Genomic DNA, 17,582 nt, shown 5'->3' with positions numbered 1-17,582 from the left:
TTTATTTGTGTTTATATTATATTTACAAATAAATGCAGTATACATGAAGAAAACGTTGTTCTGTTATGGCATTGGTGTCATTGTAGCCAAGTCAATCTTTTCATTGCATTAATTTCACTGAAAAATGTGATGACCTCCAAGACAACATTCAGACAGAGACACGTAAATCCCATGGTATCAAAGAAATTATGTGTGAATGAGCCGAGGCGCCTGTACTGAAAACAAACCCTGGATATCGCAGGATGACGTAAACTGTTGTGACATCTGACGCAATGTACAGGCGACACCTAGACTGGAATCCTGGATTCACTACAGAGAGCGTCTTTATATCTGAAGAGAACAGCCTTCACCATATCAAACTTTATCTCACACAAAACTGCCCATCATAAAACACCACCCACCTTAACAGAGCAAAGTTACAGTAAAACAACAAAAATCAAAGGGCATTCAAAAGCTTTCTTTCTCAAACCTAAAATCTACAGCTGAATGTCTGCGTGAGTGCATCTGCAGGAATGAGAAGGAAGTGACATTTAAAGGTGAGGGAAAATGTTCCTCTGACATTTCTGTCAAACTCCCTTTTGGAGTTACACTGATTTGTGTTGTGAAGAAGGGGATATTTCCTGTGTCAGCTATTTCCATCGGGGGACTTGATAATGATGTCTGGGTCATGAATAAGGGATGTAACCTTTCCGTATCTCTTGCTCTGTGTTGCTATCTGTTTCTCTCTCATCATGTTTTGGTCATCTTTAACTGCCAATCAGCTCAATTGGTGAATCTCACAAAAAAAAAAAACAAAAAAAAAATGGCATGAAAAATCTCTGTCATATTTAACCCCCAAATCACCCTTCCCATTGTCAGTAGCCTACTATAAAGCCAAAATATCAATATTATTACTCATCTCTCTAGGATTCTCCTTTGGAACATCTTTACTAATGAAAAAGTGTTTAAAAATAAGCTGAAAGTTCTTCAGGGATCCCCTTCTATTTAAAATGGCATTACTTTTCCAGAGGTTTATAATTTCCTGGGTAAGGATTTTTAGAAATAATTTATACTCTGAAAAAATATTTTAGAACTTATTTTCTTTTTTCGTATATTCTTGAAATAACACTTTGATGTTTGCTGAAGCCCCCAGGTTGCTCTAATGTGAAACACACACACACACAATATATATAAAAAAATAAGGTTTAAAAAAAGATGATTTTTTAATATTTATTTCCTTTTTTTAAATTTCTCATTTATAAGATCTATGGTAAATATAATATAGTTTCCTTTTGGGGGTAAAATACCACCCAGACAACAGAAACTACATAAGACTGACACAAAATGTCACTTTCGGTCAGCCTGCTGTTTTAACTCAGGAAATGACACTTGAGTGTGTAACTGACTCAAATAAGAGCTGATCTTAAAGGGATACTTGAGGGAAAATGACAGGTCTATAAACTCCACTGCATGCGTGTGTGTGTGTTTTATGGAGGACAACTATGAGTTCATGCAGAATTCAAGATTGTTTACAATGGATAAGGTGATTGTCTTTTACAAAAAAGCCCAGTTGTCTCCACATTAAATGTCTTATGTGCTGAGTGTGTGTGTGTTGTGTAAGTGATTTAAAGCAACAGCCTCATGGCTGAGGACCAGCAGGAAATTAGAAGTAGGAGATAGGAAATGCTCAGAGGCCTTTACCAGAAAGTGAAGCATTGGAAAAATACAAGAATAGCTGCAAGAAAAAAAAAAACAGAGAGATCTGAAACCAAGAGTGGGAAAAGCAGCGGACACTAAATGTTCTGTCCTGGTTCCTCAAGGGATAAAAAGAGAAAAGACTGATTACATTGAGGGCAAAAATCTGGCACGATTAATAATGGGAAATCTGATTAGCCGGCTGGCAAATAGAAATGGCAGCCCAGAGCAATGTTTGTGTGAACCTACTATACATTGTGTAAGTGATTTAAAGCAACAGCCTCATGGCTAAATAGTTAATCCTCATCCAGTAGGGCTGTAGCTACAGATAAGAGGCAATTACAGCCCATCTAAAGCAGCCCAGCGGCTGAGCCATTCACTGCGTCTCACTCGGCTTGAGTGAATAAGCATCAGAAAATGCTTGAATGAGGAAGTACATTTATTACCTGTATGAAAACGCTGACTCCACTACCACTACCATCATGTCGTCACTTGAACGTAGCCATGTACTGGAATATTTCAACATTGGCCGAGGGGAATTATAGCAAATTAAAGCAAACCACACACACACACACACACCAGATTATCTACACAAAATAATCTTTATTCCTTAGATCCCACAGAAATATTGACATCTGAAATCACACGGTGTCTCTGCTGTCACTGCTATTGGTGCTGAGATAGCAGAAGTGGTTCTGATTGTGTGATGGTTCCCCGAGGAGCAGACAGTATTGATCAGACCTGACCACATGTGGACAACAGCCACTGTCCATAACCGTGAAAGCAAACACACATTACAGCCATGTGCAGGGATTCTGCAGGTATAAAATGTCCTTCTGCTGTATTCTAATTATTAATAATATTTAAAACTTATATTTTCTGAAAATTCTCAGCACTTCCATACAGGGCACTTTATTGGGCACTATTGTAAAACCAAGTTCTAAATAGGCACAATGTGACATGTTTCCAGCCAAAATTTTCACAGCCAAGAAGTTTTTTGATGTTTGTATAGTACTGCGATTATACAACGAACACAGTATCCCAGCTTAAAGTCGTCTTTCCACTTTCTCCAACTTTTTTGTACGATTGTCACATTTTGCCACATAGTGGAAGTCACACAGAACATTCAAATTGGTGGTGACGCCACATTATTCATCATGGTAAAAGGAAGGGATGCATTTTTGTAGGCAAAAACCTGGAAACCTGCCATTTAAGCACTTCTAATTCCATCATCAAGAAGTAAAACGTTGTTTTGAATGGGCTTTTAGTTAAAAACCTGAAATAAGAACAGAGGTTAACACAAACTCAATATATTTTGACGTTTGTTCCACAATATAAATTACATCATTAATACCCCTTGTGATTCTTTGAAGCTTTTACTTGTCTTGAAAAAGGCCATTGCTAACGTGTGGATAAATGGGACAACAGAGTTTATTAGGGACATTAAATGTCATCATGCCAAACAGGTAAACACATCTACTCACTAGTCCGCTTACACAGCCTCGTTTCAGAATATCCATTGCTCAAATCAGATCTAAAAACTCCAGTCTGGTTGGTCGGAAATACAGAAAAGGCGACTTAATTTCATAAAAATAGAAAATAGTGCCTGCCACTTTATTGTGTTGTTCCTGCTTAATAAGACACGGTATACTGTAAATCAGGGATACTCAAATCTGGCTCGCAAGATCCACTTTCCTGAGTTTAGCTCTCAGATTTGAGTATCACTGCTGTAAATGGTCTTTTAGAATCATTATATGGGACATATCACAGTGGAACATCAGCTTGAAGAGAACCTTGCTGAGCAAGTTACATAAAGTTGAAATGTTTACAGCAGGCAAGTGGAATAAAGACACATCTTGTTGAATTTGAAGGAAACTCTATCATTCTCTATTGGGTACTGAGAATTGTTACTCTACAGCATGTCCTGAGAACATTCTGAGCTTTAGCCACTATGCCACACCACCCACACCAAAGCATGATTTGAGGGTTGTGGGTGTCTGGTCACGATCTTCTGCTGCACACAACACATCGTCTCCACGGGTCTCTCAGCTGATCACTACACAGAACACCAGGCCAGACCAATGCCGAGAAACACTGAGAGATACTTTGATAGGAAAGGACCAGCAGGAAATTAGAAGTAGGAGATAGGAAATGCTCAGAGGGCTTTACCAGAAAGTGAAGAATTGGAAAAATACAAGAATAGCTGCAAGAAAAAAAAAACAGAGAGATCTGAAACCAAGAGTGGGAAAAGCAGGGGACACAAAATGTTCTGTCCTGGTTCCTCAAGGGATAAAAAGAGAAGGCAAAAATGAGGGCAAAAATCTGGCACGATTAATAATGGGAAATCTGATTAGCCGGCTGGCAAATAGAAATGGCAGCCCAGGGCAATGTTTGTGTGAACTCAATATAGCTTCAGGAAAAAAAAACAGGGGCCAGCAAGAATGCCAAGAAAAGAACAAGACAAATTCATCCTCACACGCAGCACAAAAAGTCTCTTTATATCAGTCACACACATTCTTGAAAAAAATCAACAAGCACAACTGGAATAAAATATATAAAATTATGGGTCTCACAATATAGCAGTATTGACGATAATGAAGTGCTGACCAACAGTAAGTTCTTTTTGTATGCTTATGTACCGTTATGAAAACAACATTTCTATCTGTCTTCCAACACACGATTCAATAAATTTGACTAAAGGAATTTTTTCCCCCATTTAATTATTCATAATTTAAAATTTGGCCACAACAGTCTAAGTTGATATTGTGACAGCCCTAATATAAATATATATATATAAACATATTTTAACAGAACATATTTTAAAAACAGAATATAAAGTATACATATATACATATACATATATATACATATACACACTATATATATCTATACTTTTATATAAAGTATAAAAGATAAAGTATATAAAGTAAATATATAAATGTATAACTAATTAGAATCCTAAAAAATAACGCACAAGATGCATTTATTAAAAAAAATTAAGGAGTGATCCACACACAACGTTCAAAAATTAAACTGAGAATACAAATGAACATGATGGAAATCTGAGGACCTTGATGAAATTTATTAGACTAAAAGGAAGTTATAATAATTTACAAGTTTAAACAGTTTAAAATATATACATAAAAACAGTGTCCAAAAAATGTAAAAGTGCACTTGGTGTGTTGCTCTACTTATGTGTACGGATATGAAATCTTTGGGACACAAACAGGAGAGAACAACTGCTTTCATCCACCAAGCCTCAATACCAATATCATCTGCTATTCATGAAGAGAGAGAAGGACAGGAATGCTCTCTGGCTTCATCGTGTCACTTCTGAATCAATCATCTCTGGTATTCAAACAGGCACTTGGTCCAAATGCACTCTCATGGGCTCGGTGTTTCCTGCAGTCATACATAGGGGATCGGACTTCCCACTCTTTTCTTAGCTCTTTTGTACATAAACACATACCACACATGATAAAACACCCCCGTTGGTGAACCATTTCAGGCTTAAATATCAGATACCTTGCATTTGATTAGAGCCAAAAATATCATTTGAAACAAAAGCAAAACAATAATAGAGTAAAGGGGGAGCTGAGACTGCAAGCCAGCATTTAAGTAAAAAGCAGCATTATGCAATCTATGCAACTAGGGATTTGATACTCATAATGGGTATCAGCTCCGATACTGCCATTCTTTGCCAGATAGGGTATCGGTCTAACAGGGCCGATTTAAATCCAATATTGTGCGTATTATTCTGTGTTACTATTAAGCCGCACAAAAGCATTATAAAGCACAATAATGTACAATTAAGTTTTTGTGCAATATATTCCAAGTTTTCTGAATCCATATGATCGCTTAATGTAAGGTACAGATGAATATATATGTCCTTATATTAAGTTCACATAAACTCTTTTCTCCCCTGCAACTGTCAACCAAAATTCTCTCCAAGATCATTCAGTGGACCTATTATTATACTTGATTTGACAATAAATGTCTATTTGTTTGCATAAAATATCTTGCTGGAGTTTATTGTTATTTCTAAATCGTTACTTGCTACCGGGTATCTGTTAGAACCAAACACAGGAGTTGAAAAGATTACAAATTGTTTTTAACGTTCACAGTAACTGAAATTTCAAACTGTTAAAAGAAAAGGCTCCATAAACTGTTGCTTAGATAAAATACATTACACATCAAAATATCTTCCCTTGTGCTTTGAACTAATACTGAACCACAGGTATCAGATGCAAAAAAGATGGACTGGAGAATCCCATTATGCAACCAACATGTAGCGACACTTTGAAACAAAGGAAAACCATGAACAAACTGTGTGAACCTGAGAGGGACAGCAGAAATCAGGTAAAGGGAATCCATGTTCATTTACACAGCGAAAACAACACAAACACGCATTCAATCACCCTGGGCTCTACTTTTTTTCAAAAGAAAAGTCCAACATTTACTACATAGCCAAAAGTTGCCATAATAGTACGGTACTATGTACTGTAGTGTACTTACAATAAAATAAATTACTATAACATAAGTAATAAGTAAAAGTATAAGTAGTAATAAGTTTAAATAAAAAAAAATTTATGAATTATAGTCTATTCCTACCCCCAAAGTTTTAAAGAACAGAATTTATTTGAAATAGAAATCTTTTGTAACATCATAAATGTTTTTACGATCACTTTTAATTAATATATTGTGAACTTGCTGAAAAAAGATCTTACTGACTCCAACATTTTTAACAGTGGTGTGTGTGTGTATACAGTATACACTGTATAGATGATCTAAAATTTCACAATACCAATCGTTGCAAAGCAGCTTTACAGAAATAAGTTTCTACATTATATTTAGGAGTAGGTTATTAGTGGTGACTATGGCAGAATTGTACAGTAAGAATCATGCAGTTAATTAAAAATTACAAATGTAATCAAACGTTACAATGTTACGTAATCAAATAGACGGTGATCACTATTAACTGCAATGATTATATGCTGCGATTAAATCGTTGCGATTAAGCAAAATTTGGTAGTTTTATATGTTGTTCCAGGATTAGCATCATTTGAATATGATCAAATATGATGTTCTGTGGCATAACACTTTTTTTGCCACAGATTTACAAGAGGAAAGTCTCTAAATGCTTTATTTGATAAAGGGATCAAATATTTTTGAAATAATAAGGAAATAAGGCAAAATAATGCAATAACGAATGACTTTCATGACCTGCACATAACCAAAATATAACCAATGCATTTTATCAATTTACTCACCATTGGCATGTGCATGAAAAATTGAATTTTGAGCCCGAATGTACAAATAGAGCATTAGTGGATGGGCGAGAGAAGGTTTTATGTGGATGGAGGATGTGTATGAGATGAGGTGGGTTCCCCGGGGGTCTCCAGAGCAGCGTGTGGGGGCAGGGTTGCGCATGGAGGGTACATCGCCCCTCTCTGATTTATGTTTTCGACATGCTGACATATTGTTTTATTGGACCACCTGTCATCATTCTTTCTTTGTTCTCATGTTCTTGTGCTTTCTGTTGGGGAAAAAACTGCCAGCTGTAATCTCTGATTAAATATACTCTCCACCCAAGCAATGCTGCTGTTCTTTCTTTCTGACTGGTGTTTCTGTCATAGATTTCATGAATAGATTTGCTCAGGTATATAGTTTTTGCCCCATAGAAAAAAGACAAAGTGCTGACAGAATGGTGCACAAAAATAAATAAATAAATAAAATTAATTTTATTTTAAATTTTCATTTTAGATCTAACTCTTAGCTGTGTGAAAAAGTGAAGTTTAGTTAACTTTCTAGAGTATACTAGCATAAATTTGGCCTCAAAATTAATGATTTTGCAGAGTCTTCAATGTTCAAACTGAAAACAACATGAAGCTCAATCAATGCATGTCAATGATCAAGATATGTGCATGTTCTCTCTCAGAGAGGTGGCATAGCTAGACTTACGGTTATGTAATGCTTCATATAGATGATGTGTGATGAGGATGATATAACTCCACACCACAGGAAGCTGTCCTAACATCTCTCTGAATGCGAGGGAGCTCTGCTCCATTGAGGAGACGCTGGTGCTTTATGCTTTAATAAATTTAAGATTCAGTGTAAAGATAAATTTCAAACTGTGATCGGCTGATTTTCTTCCCTTGCCATCCAACAATATTTACAAAAAATGTGTGTACAGGGTTCCTACCCATTTTCCATTTTAAAATTCCATACTTTTCCAGACTCAAATTTCCAAACCTCAGTAGATTTTCAAACCATATTTAACATGTTCATAGAGCATTATTTTCAGCTTGATATTTGGTACATCTGTAAATATTTTTATTTTCTCAGGTTTTTTTTCATTGATTTTCTCAAAGTGAAAACCTACAGAGTCCCTAAAATAAAAAAAATAAAAAAATAAAGTTTTACATGCACAAAATATTTTTTTTTGTGCCCTCAAGATACTATTCACATGCACATGGGAATTGTTTGCATGCTTATGCATTACAATTACAAATGTTCTTTGTGCAATTAAGAGACCTACTTGCTCAAAAGTAGATGGGGTGATGTCACAATAGGCGGCTATATGCTAAGTTTAATGGTTTCTTGGGCGCACATAAAAGTCTGTATATTTTTTTATTTTTGCAAAGGTCCTTGAGGCTATGTAGTACTGTGCTAAGAATATTGTGAGAAGAAACACAAATGCTTATAACCTGCATTTTGCATAATCAAAAAGTGCATATTTGACAATCACTAAACAACTGCCATGAAATATCACTTCTTGTACAATAAATCTACTTTCATTAAATTCTTAATTTTTTATTATAAAAAACTAAATAGGGGCAAAAGTCTGGAAACAGGCATATTTTTCCATACTCTGCTTTCTTTTTTCCTTACTTTTCCAGACCTGGAAAATACTTTTCCAAACCCCGTTGGAACCCTGTGTGTAGTACTTTGCAATTCTTTAATACAAAATAGAATTAAGGCATAATGTGTGAATGATATTTGGGTCATGAAGACATTGCTTGTTATATTTTTATGAGTGTACAGCCAATGCATTATTCATGACCAAAGCATTTGCATCTTTCTGTTATATATGATATACTGTTGACATAACTTCTAATTAACAATGTAAACATCAACAAACATTACATTATATAATGCTTGTAATTTATGTTGCATGATGTATTGTAACATTATGTTTACAAACAACAGCAAAAAATATTCCCCATCCCAAATTTTGTGCCCCAAAAATGCTAATGGGGTAGTCCCCCCCCCACTATATGATGACAAATTTAGGCTTTTATTCACATTAAAACACTGATCAATGCACATATACACAGTGTAAATAAAATATGGCAACTGGGAGCTCATATGTGTTCCTAGACAAAAATCCCAGAACCTTGTTAGTGATGTAGAGGTGATATAAGAGTTGGGAAAATGGAGTGAACTCAATGAATTCATTGTTGTTCTACTCCTTAGCTCCATAATGCCCTTGAGCGTCACTGTTTTGAGCTCTCTGAGCCCTGATGAATATTTGAGTTGTGAAGGAGATTGAAAAAGAAACCGAGAGAGAGAGAAAATGTATTTCTAGAACACAGAGAGAAATCATCCTATACTGACCAATTGTTCTGTTTCTCAAGAACTACGTGAATAAACTAAGTCAATAAATACTAAATCTGATTAGACTTTCCAAAGAAAGACACAGATCAACTGTGTCAGAATTTTGGCAAATTTCAGCTAAATTAAGAGGTTTTCACTGGGGCTTTACGTTCCACTTCCTGTCTAAACGCAACCCAATTATATCCGATCCTCACTGCTAAATTCCGCTTTTATAGCCAGATCACTGCAGACCTGAATACAGAAGGAAAAGCCTTCAGTAATCGGTAAACCTGGAATTAGTTAACTAAAAGAGGTCAGGTTACAGAAAACAGTCTATAAACACAATGAATTAACCTGAAAACAGATTAAACAGAGATTTTAATAGAAGGGACAGAAATAACTGCAGGAGAATAAATGTAATTAGTGGTGATTTCATTATTAGCGATGTGTTGTTTGGTGATGCAAAGAGCGAAAATTATGGAACAATGGAACACCGGTACTGCCAAAGAAGCGAAAATAAAGGTTAAAGCCTGAAGTCAGAAGACAGCCAAAAAACAAACAAAAAGCAAAAAAAAAAAAAAAAAAAGAGTATAAACATCAATACACTATACACAATATAAAAAGATTTGATCATGGAAAAAATACTGAGTAGTGATGCCCAAGTTGCTGTATTTTTGATGGACTGAACTGTCTGATACTGTCGCATCAGCTGGACCGGCAAACTGATGCCATTTATATGCAACAAATCTGTCCCACCAATTTGTTAGTATGTGCACCCCACAGCGAGTTTGTGTGTGCGAGCATATGTATCTGCAGGCGCCATAAAACACCCATCTGTCAAGGTTGATGGATTCAGGGGCCTCTAGGGATTGTAGGATGTTTGAGGGAAAGCGAGAGAAACAGAGGTGACATGACGTATTACAAAAAAAAACCTGACGGACAGAGTGGTTATGATTAATGGCTGTCCATAGTATTCAGTTTACACTATGCTCCATGCGTGCACGCACAGCCACTGGAAAACAATAACGGTGCATGGATCCATGCTCAACAATATCCACACAAAGACAACCCGAAGAAGCCAAAACCAAGAAATCAGGCCTGACAGACAAGTTTTTTTTTTATTTTGTAACATAAACCAGATCAGGATACAAAATGACACCAGACCTCTGTGGCTAACCGCAAAACTTTCTAGGAAAACAAATAAAGTGTAAATACTATTCACGGCTGATGGTGTTGCGAAGGAGCTTAACACACAAATTACTGTTCAAAAAATTGTGGCAACTAAGAATTAAATTTTTTTTTTAAATAATTAACATTAAATTGATCAAACTTGGCAGTAAAGCCATGTATAATGCAGCAAAAGACTTATATTTCAAACAAATGCTGTTCTTTTGAACTTCCTGTTCATCCCAGACTCAATGAAAATGACCAGTTTCCACAAAAATATTAAGCAGCACAAGTGTTTAAAATATTGATTAGAAAAGTTGAATGTCAGGGAATAATAAAATGCTAATATATTGTAAGATATGGCTCGCTTTAAACCATATATGTATGAAAGAGAGCATTGTGTTGACAAAGCATAGCATTAGTTGCCTTACAGAGAGTAGAGGGGGATAAAACCCCACCCAGAGAGATCATTATAACTGTTTCCACAAGGACATTCAACACAGCACTTCACAGCCGAAGAGCTGAAAACACATGAAAAGACCATAAGATACTGACTAAAGGGGGAGAGATAAAGCAAAAGCAAGGCATGAAGAGAAAGAGGACTCCCCGAGGGAGAAGAGAACGAGGCTGGTGAGGAGAGGAGTAAAGCATGAAAGCAATCGTACACACTTCCAGCCTGTCAAATGCTGTGGTTGTCGTCTGTGGCATTATATAACAAGCCACTACAGAGAAAAGCAAAACATCATATTGCTATCTACATCGATGTAACACTCTCAGGTCACTGTGTTTGGTATGATGAAAGTGTTTAGAAAGTTAGATGATGAACTTGTTTTCACTAGTTTTTCATACTGGTACTTTGGAATAGCGTACAAATTGGTACATTACAAAATCCAATAACTTTTTATAAAGCATTAAAAGCACAAAGTTAGTTTTTCTTCTTCTCCAGAGAACTATTAAATATGTTAGATAAATTTAATTTGACAAAATGAAAATAGATATTTTACACCTTATTAATGGAAAGTAAATGTTAATCACTTTAAACCACATGTCTTTTCAATCAAGCTCCCTAAAGCTTAATTTGACAGGATCTGTGAGTGTTTGTATTTGATTTGACACAGTCACAGATATTGATTCGTTTTCCATCAGAAGAACTGTCCGGGTCACTCTCTACAAAAGGGGAACAGCACTTAAAAGCTCTTTAATGGACAATAACAGATGAAACCCCCAGGTCAAAGATCAACTTCCAGTGGTCCCAAGCCAAGCAGATATGCTGAAATAAAAGGCCTGAGTGATATTAATGGATCACACCCACTTCTGACTCAATCAGGATGATCCTGGGGCTTTTAGTAACACTATGTCTTAACCAGGCAGAGTTTACTGTGACGGCAACAAAGCCATTCATTGAGCTGTGATGCACAGTTTGTTCTGATTGGCTATTATTTTGTTGATTTTCACAGTATTGTGGTTTCAGTGTGGGCAGAAAAATTACAAATTTTTTTTAGTAATTTGGTGAGGAATGCAGATGAAGATTTAGTGACTGTGATCATCATCTTACCAACAACACATACTATACCGTATTTGACCCACTTCATTAAAAGACTTTGGCTTATTTCTCCCATAGAGTGACATGAATCATGATCATGTTATTTTGTGGATGTGAATAGATGTATAGAAGTTTTCCCATCTCCCTATAAAACACGACTGTAGTAACAGGGTCCATTAAAAGCAGAAGGGAGTTGCTACAATGTGACCATTTAAGGATTTTTACATGTAGGAGCCAGAAAGTTGTAAAATAAATCAGGATCTCTCTAGGGAGGGAAGGGAAACATTTTGGCTCCGTCCACCTCAACCAGAGAACTTAAGAAAACAGACGCTCAGAGGGAAAGATTTAAACAGAAGATCAGGCTCAGATAGTCATGACGGCAACACAATCACAGCATTACATAATCGAAATGACAGAGACTGATTAGTTTGGAGGATTGTGTGTTTTAGAGCATAAGATGGTCCAGATGTTGACCTTGCCCTCAATACCACTGATCACAGGCAAGTAAAGTCAGTAGGCTATAATGTAACACAGTATCTGGCATGCATTTAATATTATCCTAAACACATGACAATGATTTAGTTCTCTGTAATTCTACCTTTCTTTGCATTCCTTTTGGCAAGCTTTTTGCAGAATAATATATTAAATAATCATGTTTATGTCTTAGTTTCACAAATCAAATCAGACAGCAATACTGGGTCAAATATTTATTTACTATAATTTATGAAGATGTGAAAGATTAATTGTTTTCTATTTGCTGTTGTAAATGTCATGCTAGTGATGCTTACTGTACGTACCTAACATTAGAATAAAACTGTATTAAAACAAATAATGTGCATTAAATTGATCAAAAGTGAACATTTTAAAATAAATGCTGTTCATTTTAACCTTTCTTGTCAAAGAATCCTGATATGATAATAATAATTATAATATAACAACAACAACAATAATAAATGCTTCTTAAGCATCCAATCAGCATATTAGAATGATTTCTGATGGATCTTGCAACACTGAACAAAGGAGTAATGGCTGCTGAAAATTCAGATTTGCCATATATAATTTGATTACTTCATCGTCATTTTTCCAACTGGAAGTCAGATGATGTACCTAAACCATGCATGTAAATAACCATAATACTGATCGATTACTTTATGCATGTACCATAGTACTTACACTAAGTAGTACTTACACTAAAATTATCATAGCATATGTAAAAACCACTTGCTACCAGCATGGTATGTACGTCAAGAAGCCATGGTGACATCATACTTACAGTTGCTTAACGGTATACTTTCTAGTTAGTGAGTGAAAACGCAACAAATCTAGCAAAATTGTGGTATATTTCACTACTACACCTTTCCATACATGATTACATCCTCATATTTCTCTATAGCAGCTGTTTGAGAGCACAGCCATTATCACATTAGAGGGCTGTGATGAGGTTTAGAGAAGGCCAGCGGACAGGTGCAGTATGACTTTAATTAAACCTGATGAAGTCATCAAAGTATCTCATTCTCTCTGAGTGTTGTGAATCTTTCCCAGAATACAGCTGCCTACTCCACACTCATTACCCCTCTCATACTGTACTGTGTGTGCATGTGCCATCATTATATATACAGCTACATTCATGTCAAGTGTTTTAAAAATGTGCTGCTCCTGGTGTTCGATCCTTAAAAAGAAGTCCTGCACTTAGACAAACCCAACTAATCAAACAAACTGAATTCAGAAAGTTTCAAGGTCACACACTGAATCAAGCATATTTATTATAGACCTAAAGGTTTGATGGAATGTCTCAGTAATAACCTGTATTAAGACCCTCAAATTAATCTAAATCCGCTTCAGTATCGACCTGTACGCTGCACAAAGTCTCTTTTCACACCGATTTAAACACCCTCTTTAAACTCACTTAAACAAGGACAAGGCCTCTCACATGCACAGAAAGAAGTGACTTTAGTTTCAGAAGCGGCTTGTCTTCCTGTCCAGGAAGGAATGTATTAACTAGAAGGCCAAGCAACCAAATATCTCTTAAAATATACTTTACACCATAGGAGAGAGTTAAACAGGCCATAGGTCACACATACTAAAGGGTGAGTGTGAAGTGCACCTCTATAAGAGCAGCTGTGCCCTTCTCACTTTGAAGACTTGGTTTCTATTACGAGGGAACATAAGATGCTTGTTTGGCAGATTGTGCTACTTCCCTCAACGAACACACATACAGTGAAACACTGTGAAACTTTCTGCAAAAGCTCATGTGCTCCAACATACTGGTCTACAATTTTAAGAAACACCTTTCTTAACTTGGTAATATATTTGAAATTCTCTAAATTAATTGTAAATAATCAGATTCAATATACATAATCAGACTAAATTTTTCAAGTAATGGAATATAGAATTACATTACTCCTTACCACACAATCCTTACATTAATCCTTACCACACAATCAGATTTGTCAAATAATTAAATACTTTTGTTATTTATTTAGCCTTGTAGCCAGTTAGGGGTTCACACAATGTGTGTTTTTTTGTATTCTACTGCGGCGCTTTTCTATTGTTATATGTGCAAACATGCACTAGCTAGACCTCTTTACATGTTTTGTTCATGTTGCAATTTTTGCAGTGTCTTCTTTGTTAAAAAAAAGTCCAAGGATATTTTTTAGTATTCCACTGTCATGCATCAGTTTTTTTTAATCCAAAAATGCATTATGTGTGAATGGCCTTTTACACTACAGACAAACAAAAATAAATCCTTGTATATTAGTGGAATTTATAGCAAGCAACAGAAAAAAAACTGTTGTTTCTGCACCTTTTTCAGTAAAAGCCTATATGTCATTGCATGCAAAATATGTTGCATGCCCCAATCTGCAAATCAATTCAATTGGTAAACTGAATCAAGCAGTCAGCTGTCAATTAAACTTCATGGATTCAGAAATATCATTGATGTATCAAATTGCAACAAACAGTAATTCTATCTGTAAAGCTATGCTACCAACACTATCTAAGGTAAGGTTATGGTGTAGTCCTAGGGGTTAGGATTTCGTATGGTTATGCAGGCAATCAGCAGTGTGATTGAAATATCCAATTAAATATTTTGAATCGACTACAAGGTGGGGGTTTGTTCTTTATGCAAAATAAATCAATCAATCAATAGTAAAATGCCAAGTATAGTGCAAAAGACAGTGTGTCTCTATAACATTGTGGCCAGGAAAAGATTTTTAACACATTACTTTACACAAAAAAGTACTGATGTAGCATAATTAAATACTTTTATGCTGAATAATGCAATATTGTAACAACTTTTAAAAGTAATGTACTGCAACACATAATTTTCAAACTAAAATCGACTCGTTTCCTAAAGGCTTGTTTGGTTTGTTTGAACCCTCATTGGCATAAAGCATCTCTGAGACATCTCTATTCCCAAAAGACCATCACTATGAGTCCCTCTTTGTGTTTAGAAGCAGTGCTGCGTGCACGCTTTTAGCTCGTTGTGTTAACGTGTACATGACACACACACAACACATTCTCCGTGAAAACAGAGAATTATCTCTTGTGCTGTTAATTCACCTCTGGCTATGATCCCAAGAGAATAACATGAACATAAAACAGAAATAAACCTCCAGTGCAATTAAATCCACCTCATTTTTAGCCCCCATAAGCTGCCCTAGATTTAAAGGAAGGAAAACGAATGCAATACTTTAAGAACAAATTTGACTGAGGTTTAAGTGTAAAGCTTAGCAAAACAAGACAAAATGACATGATAACGACAGCATTAACGGCTAACTGGTTGCTGCAACAATGAATACCAATGAAAGATTTATCACAATTTTTGGGCTTGTGCTGATAACCGTTTCTAACGTCAGCTACATACCGCAAACACACTGATCTCAATACATACGCTCTTAACTTCAGTTTAACTGGGGCATTTCCCACGTATGTGTAGTGAAAGAAATGTAAACCATTGGTTCTCAGGCATTAAAGCAGCCCATGTCAAAAATATAGCACCACAACACACCATCTGCAGAGCACATGCTTAAACCAGACAACAATAAAATGACTCTCATCAGGAAACCATTACAAATTAAGTCTGATCTTTTGTGGTCTAAACCCAGTGTGGTCACAGATCCGAGTGTTTGCTGTTTGTACACATATTGTGGTTTAGCAATGTGCTTGTCTCTTTGTCCTACCTGTACTTGTCCCTTTCCCATGATCTTGTCCACAATCTCATTATCGTCCTTATTGAGCTTTGATTTGTCGTAACACTTCTCGTAGCACAGGATCCGCAGACACTGGGAGCCCTCCAGCTCTATTTCAAACTCCTATAAGAGGACAAATGAATTAATGACAGATGCATGATGGTGATTTGTCAGGTGACTTTTCTTTATTATAATGTTACACTTTTAAAAAGCTGACCTCATTCCACTGTGGTTCTGTTGTGTCTCTGAACATTCGTGTTTTGGCCTTACTGACGAAGTAACCAAAAGAGTCCACCTCCAGCGTACAGTACAGATCTATACAGAACACACAATAATGACCTCATGAAAAAAAATACATTTATAAAACAGGTAATACACACACCTTCAAAACCATAAAAATTGAATTTCATATAAATGTGCTAAATTGCTTTGATGTTTCACACCAATAAATAACCTACAGATCTCTATTGCTTGGAAGCAAAATTATTTATTCTATTCCATTTTATTTTATTTTATTTTTTTATTTAAAAATCAGACATTGACATTGATAATTGGTAACAGATAATGTTATATTAATATTTGTATTTAATGTTATTTATATTTTATATTAATATCAGTACTACTACTACAAAAAAATGTAAGTTATACACATCGTTCTAAAATCTGGGGTCAGAATTTTTTAAATAATAGTTTTATTCAGCAAGAATGCATTAAACTGATCAAAAGAGACTGTAAAGACATTTATATCGTTACAAAAGATTACTATTTCAAATGAATGCTGTTTTTTTTTAATAATCCAATAATTCCAATAATCCTGAAAAAAAAGTAGTATCAGCTTTCATCTAACATTTTCAACATTGATAAGAAATGTTCCTTGAGCACCGAATCAGCATATTAATATGATTTCTGAAGGACTGCAGTAATGATGCTGAAAACAAAGCTTTGTTATCACAGGAAAAAATACATTTTTAATATTTTTACATTTGAAAACAGCTATTTTAATTTGTAATAATATTTCACAAAATTATTATTTTATTGTCTTTTGACAAAGAAAAAATGCAAATAAAAACAATGTTACTGTACCTTTAATTACAGTAAATTGCTGTGGCTAAAGGCAGTAAGCCATACAAATCCATACACTACATATTTTGCCACTGTTAAGGGGGTTTTAGGAATTTAAAAATATGAAGAGCACTCCATACCAATTATTGTAAAGCCTCTCAGGGTTTATTGCTTTAATAAATGTGTTTATATTAATTTAGCAATTTAACTTAGTGCAGTTCAAGAAAATTGTAGCCTCAGTATGATTAATTTCTTTGTGTTAATTAATCAAGGCATATAAGTTTAGCTCTAACACTGCATGGTTCACTGTGTAGACATGGTGTCAGCATTTAAAACCTTAAATAATTTGT

At 35.3% G+C, this 17,582-nt stretch overlaps 1 protein-coding gene across 4 annotated transcripts in view; it reads right to left on the bottom strand.

Moving 5' to 3' along the window:
* Positions 1 to 17,582, bottom strand: part of abr (ABR activator of RhoGEF and GTPase) — a 179,358-nt gene that overhangs the window by 37,888 nt on the left and 123,888 nt on the right. For all 4 annotated transcript variants that reach the window (XM_079419321.1, XM_079419322.1, XM_079419323.1 and 1 more), the window contains 2 exons: positions 16,388 to 16,485; positions 16,162 to 16,293 (listed from right to left, as the gene is read on the bottom strand). In XM_079419321.1, coding sequence (XP_079275447.1) covers positions 16,162 to 16,293; positions 16,388 to 16,485 — 230 coding nt within the window. The remainder of the gene's footprint in view (positions 1 to 16,161; positions 16,294 to 16,387; positions 16,486 to 17,582) is intronic.

The sequence above is a fragment of the Barbus barbus genome (genome assembly GCF_936440315.1).
Source record: "Barbus barbus genome assembly, chromosome: 6".
Lineage (NCBI taxonomy): Eukaryota > Metazoa > Chordata > Actinopteri > Cypriniformes > Cyprinidae > Barbus > Barbus barbus.
This window is presented reverse-complemented; position numbering and strand designations above follow the sequence as displayed.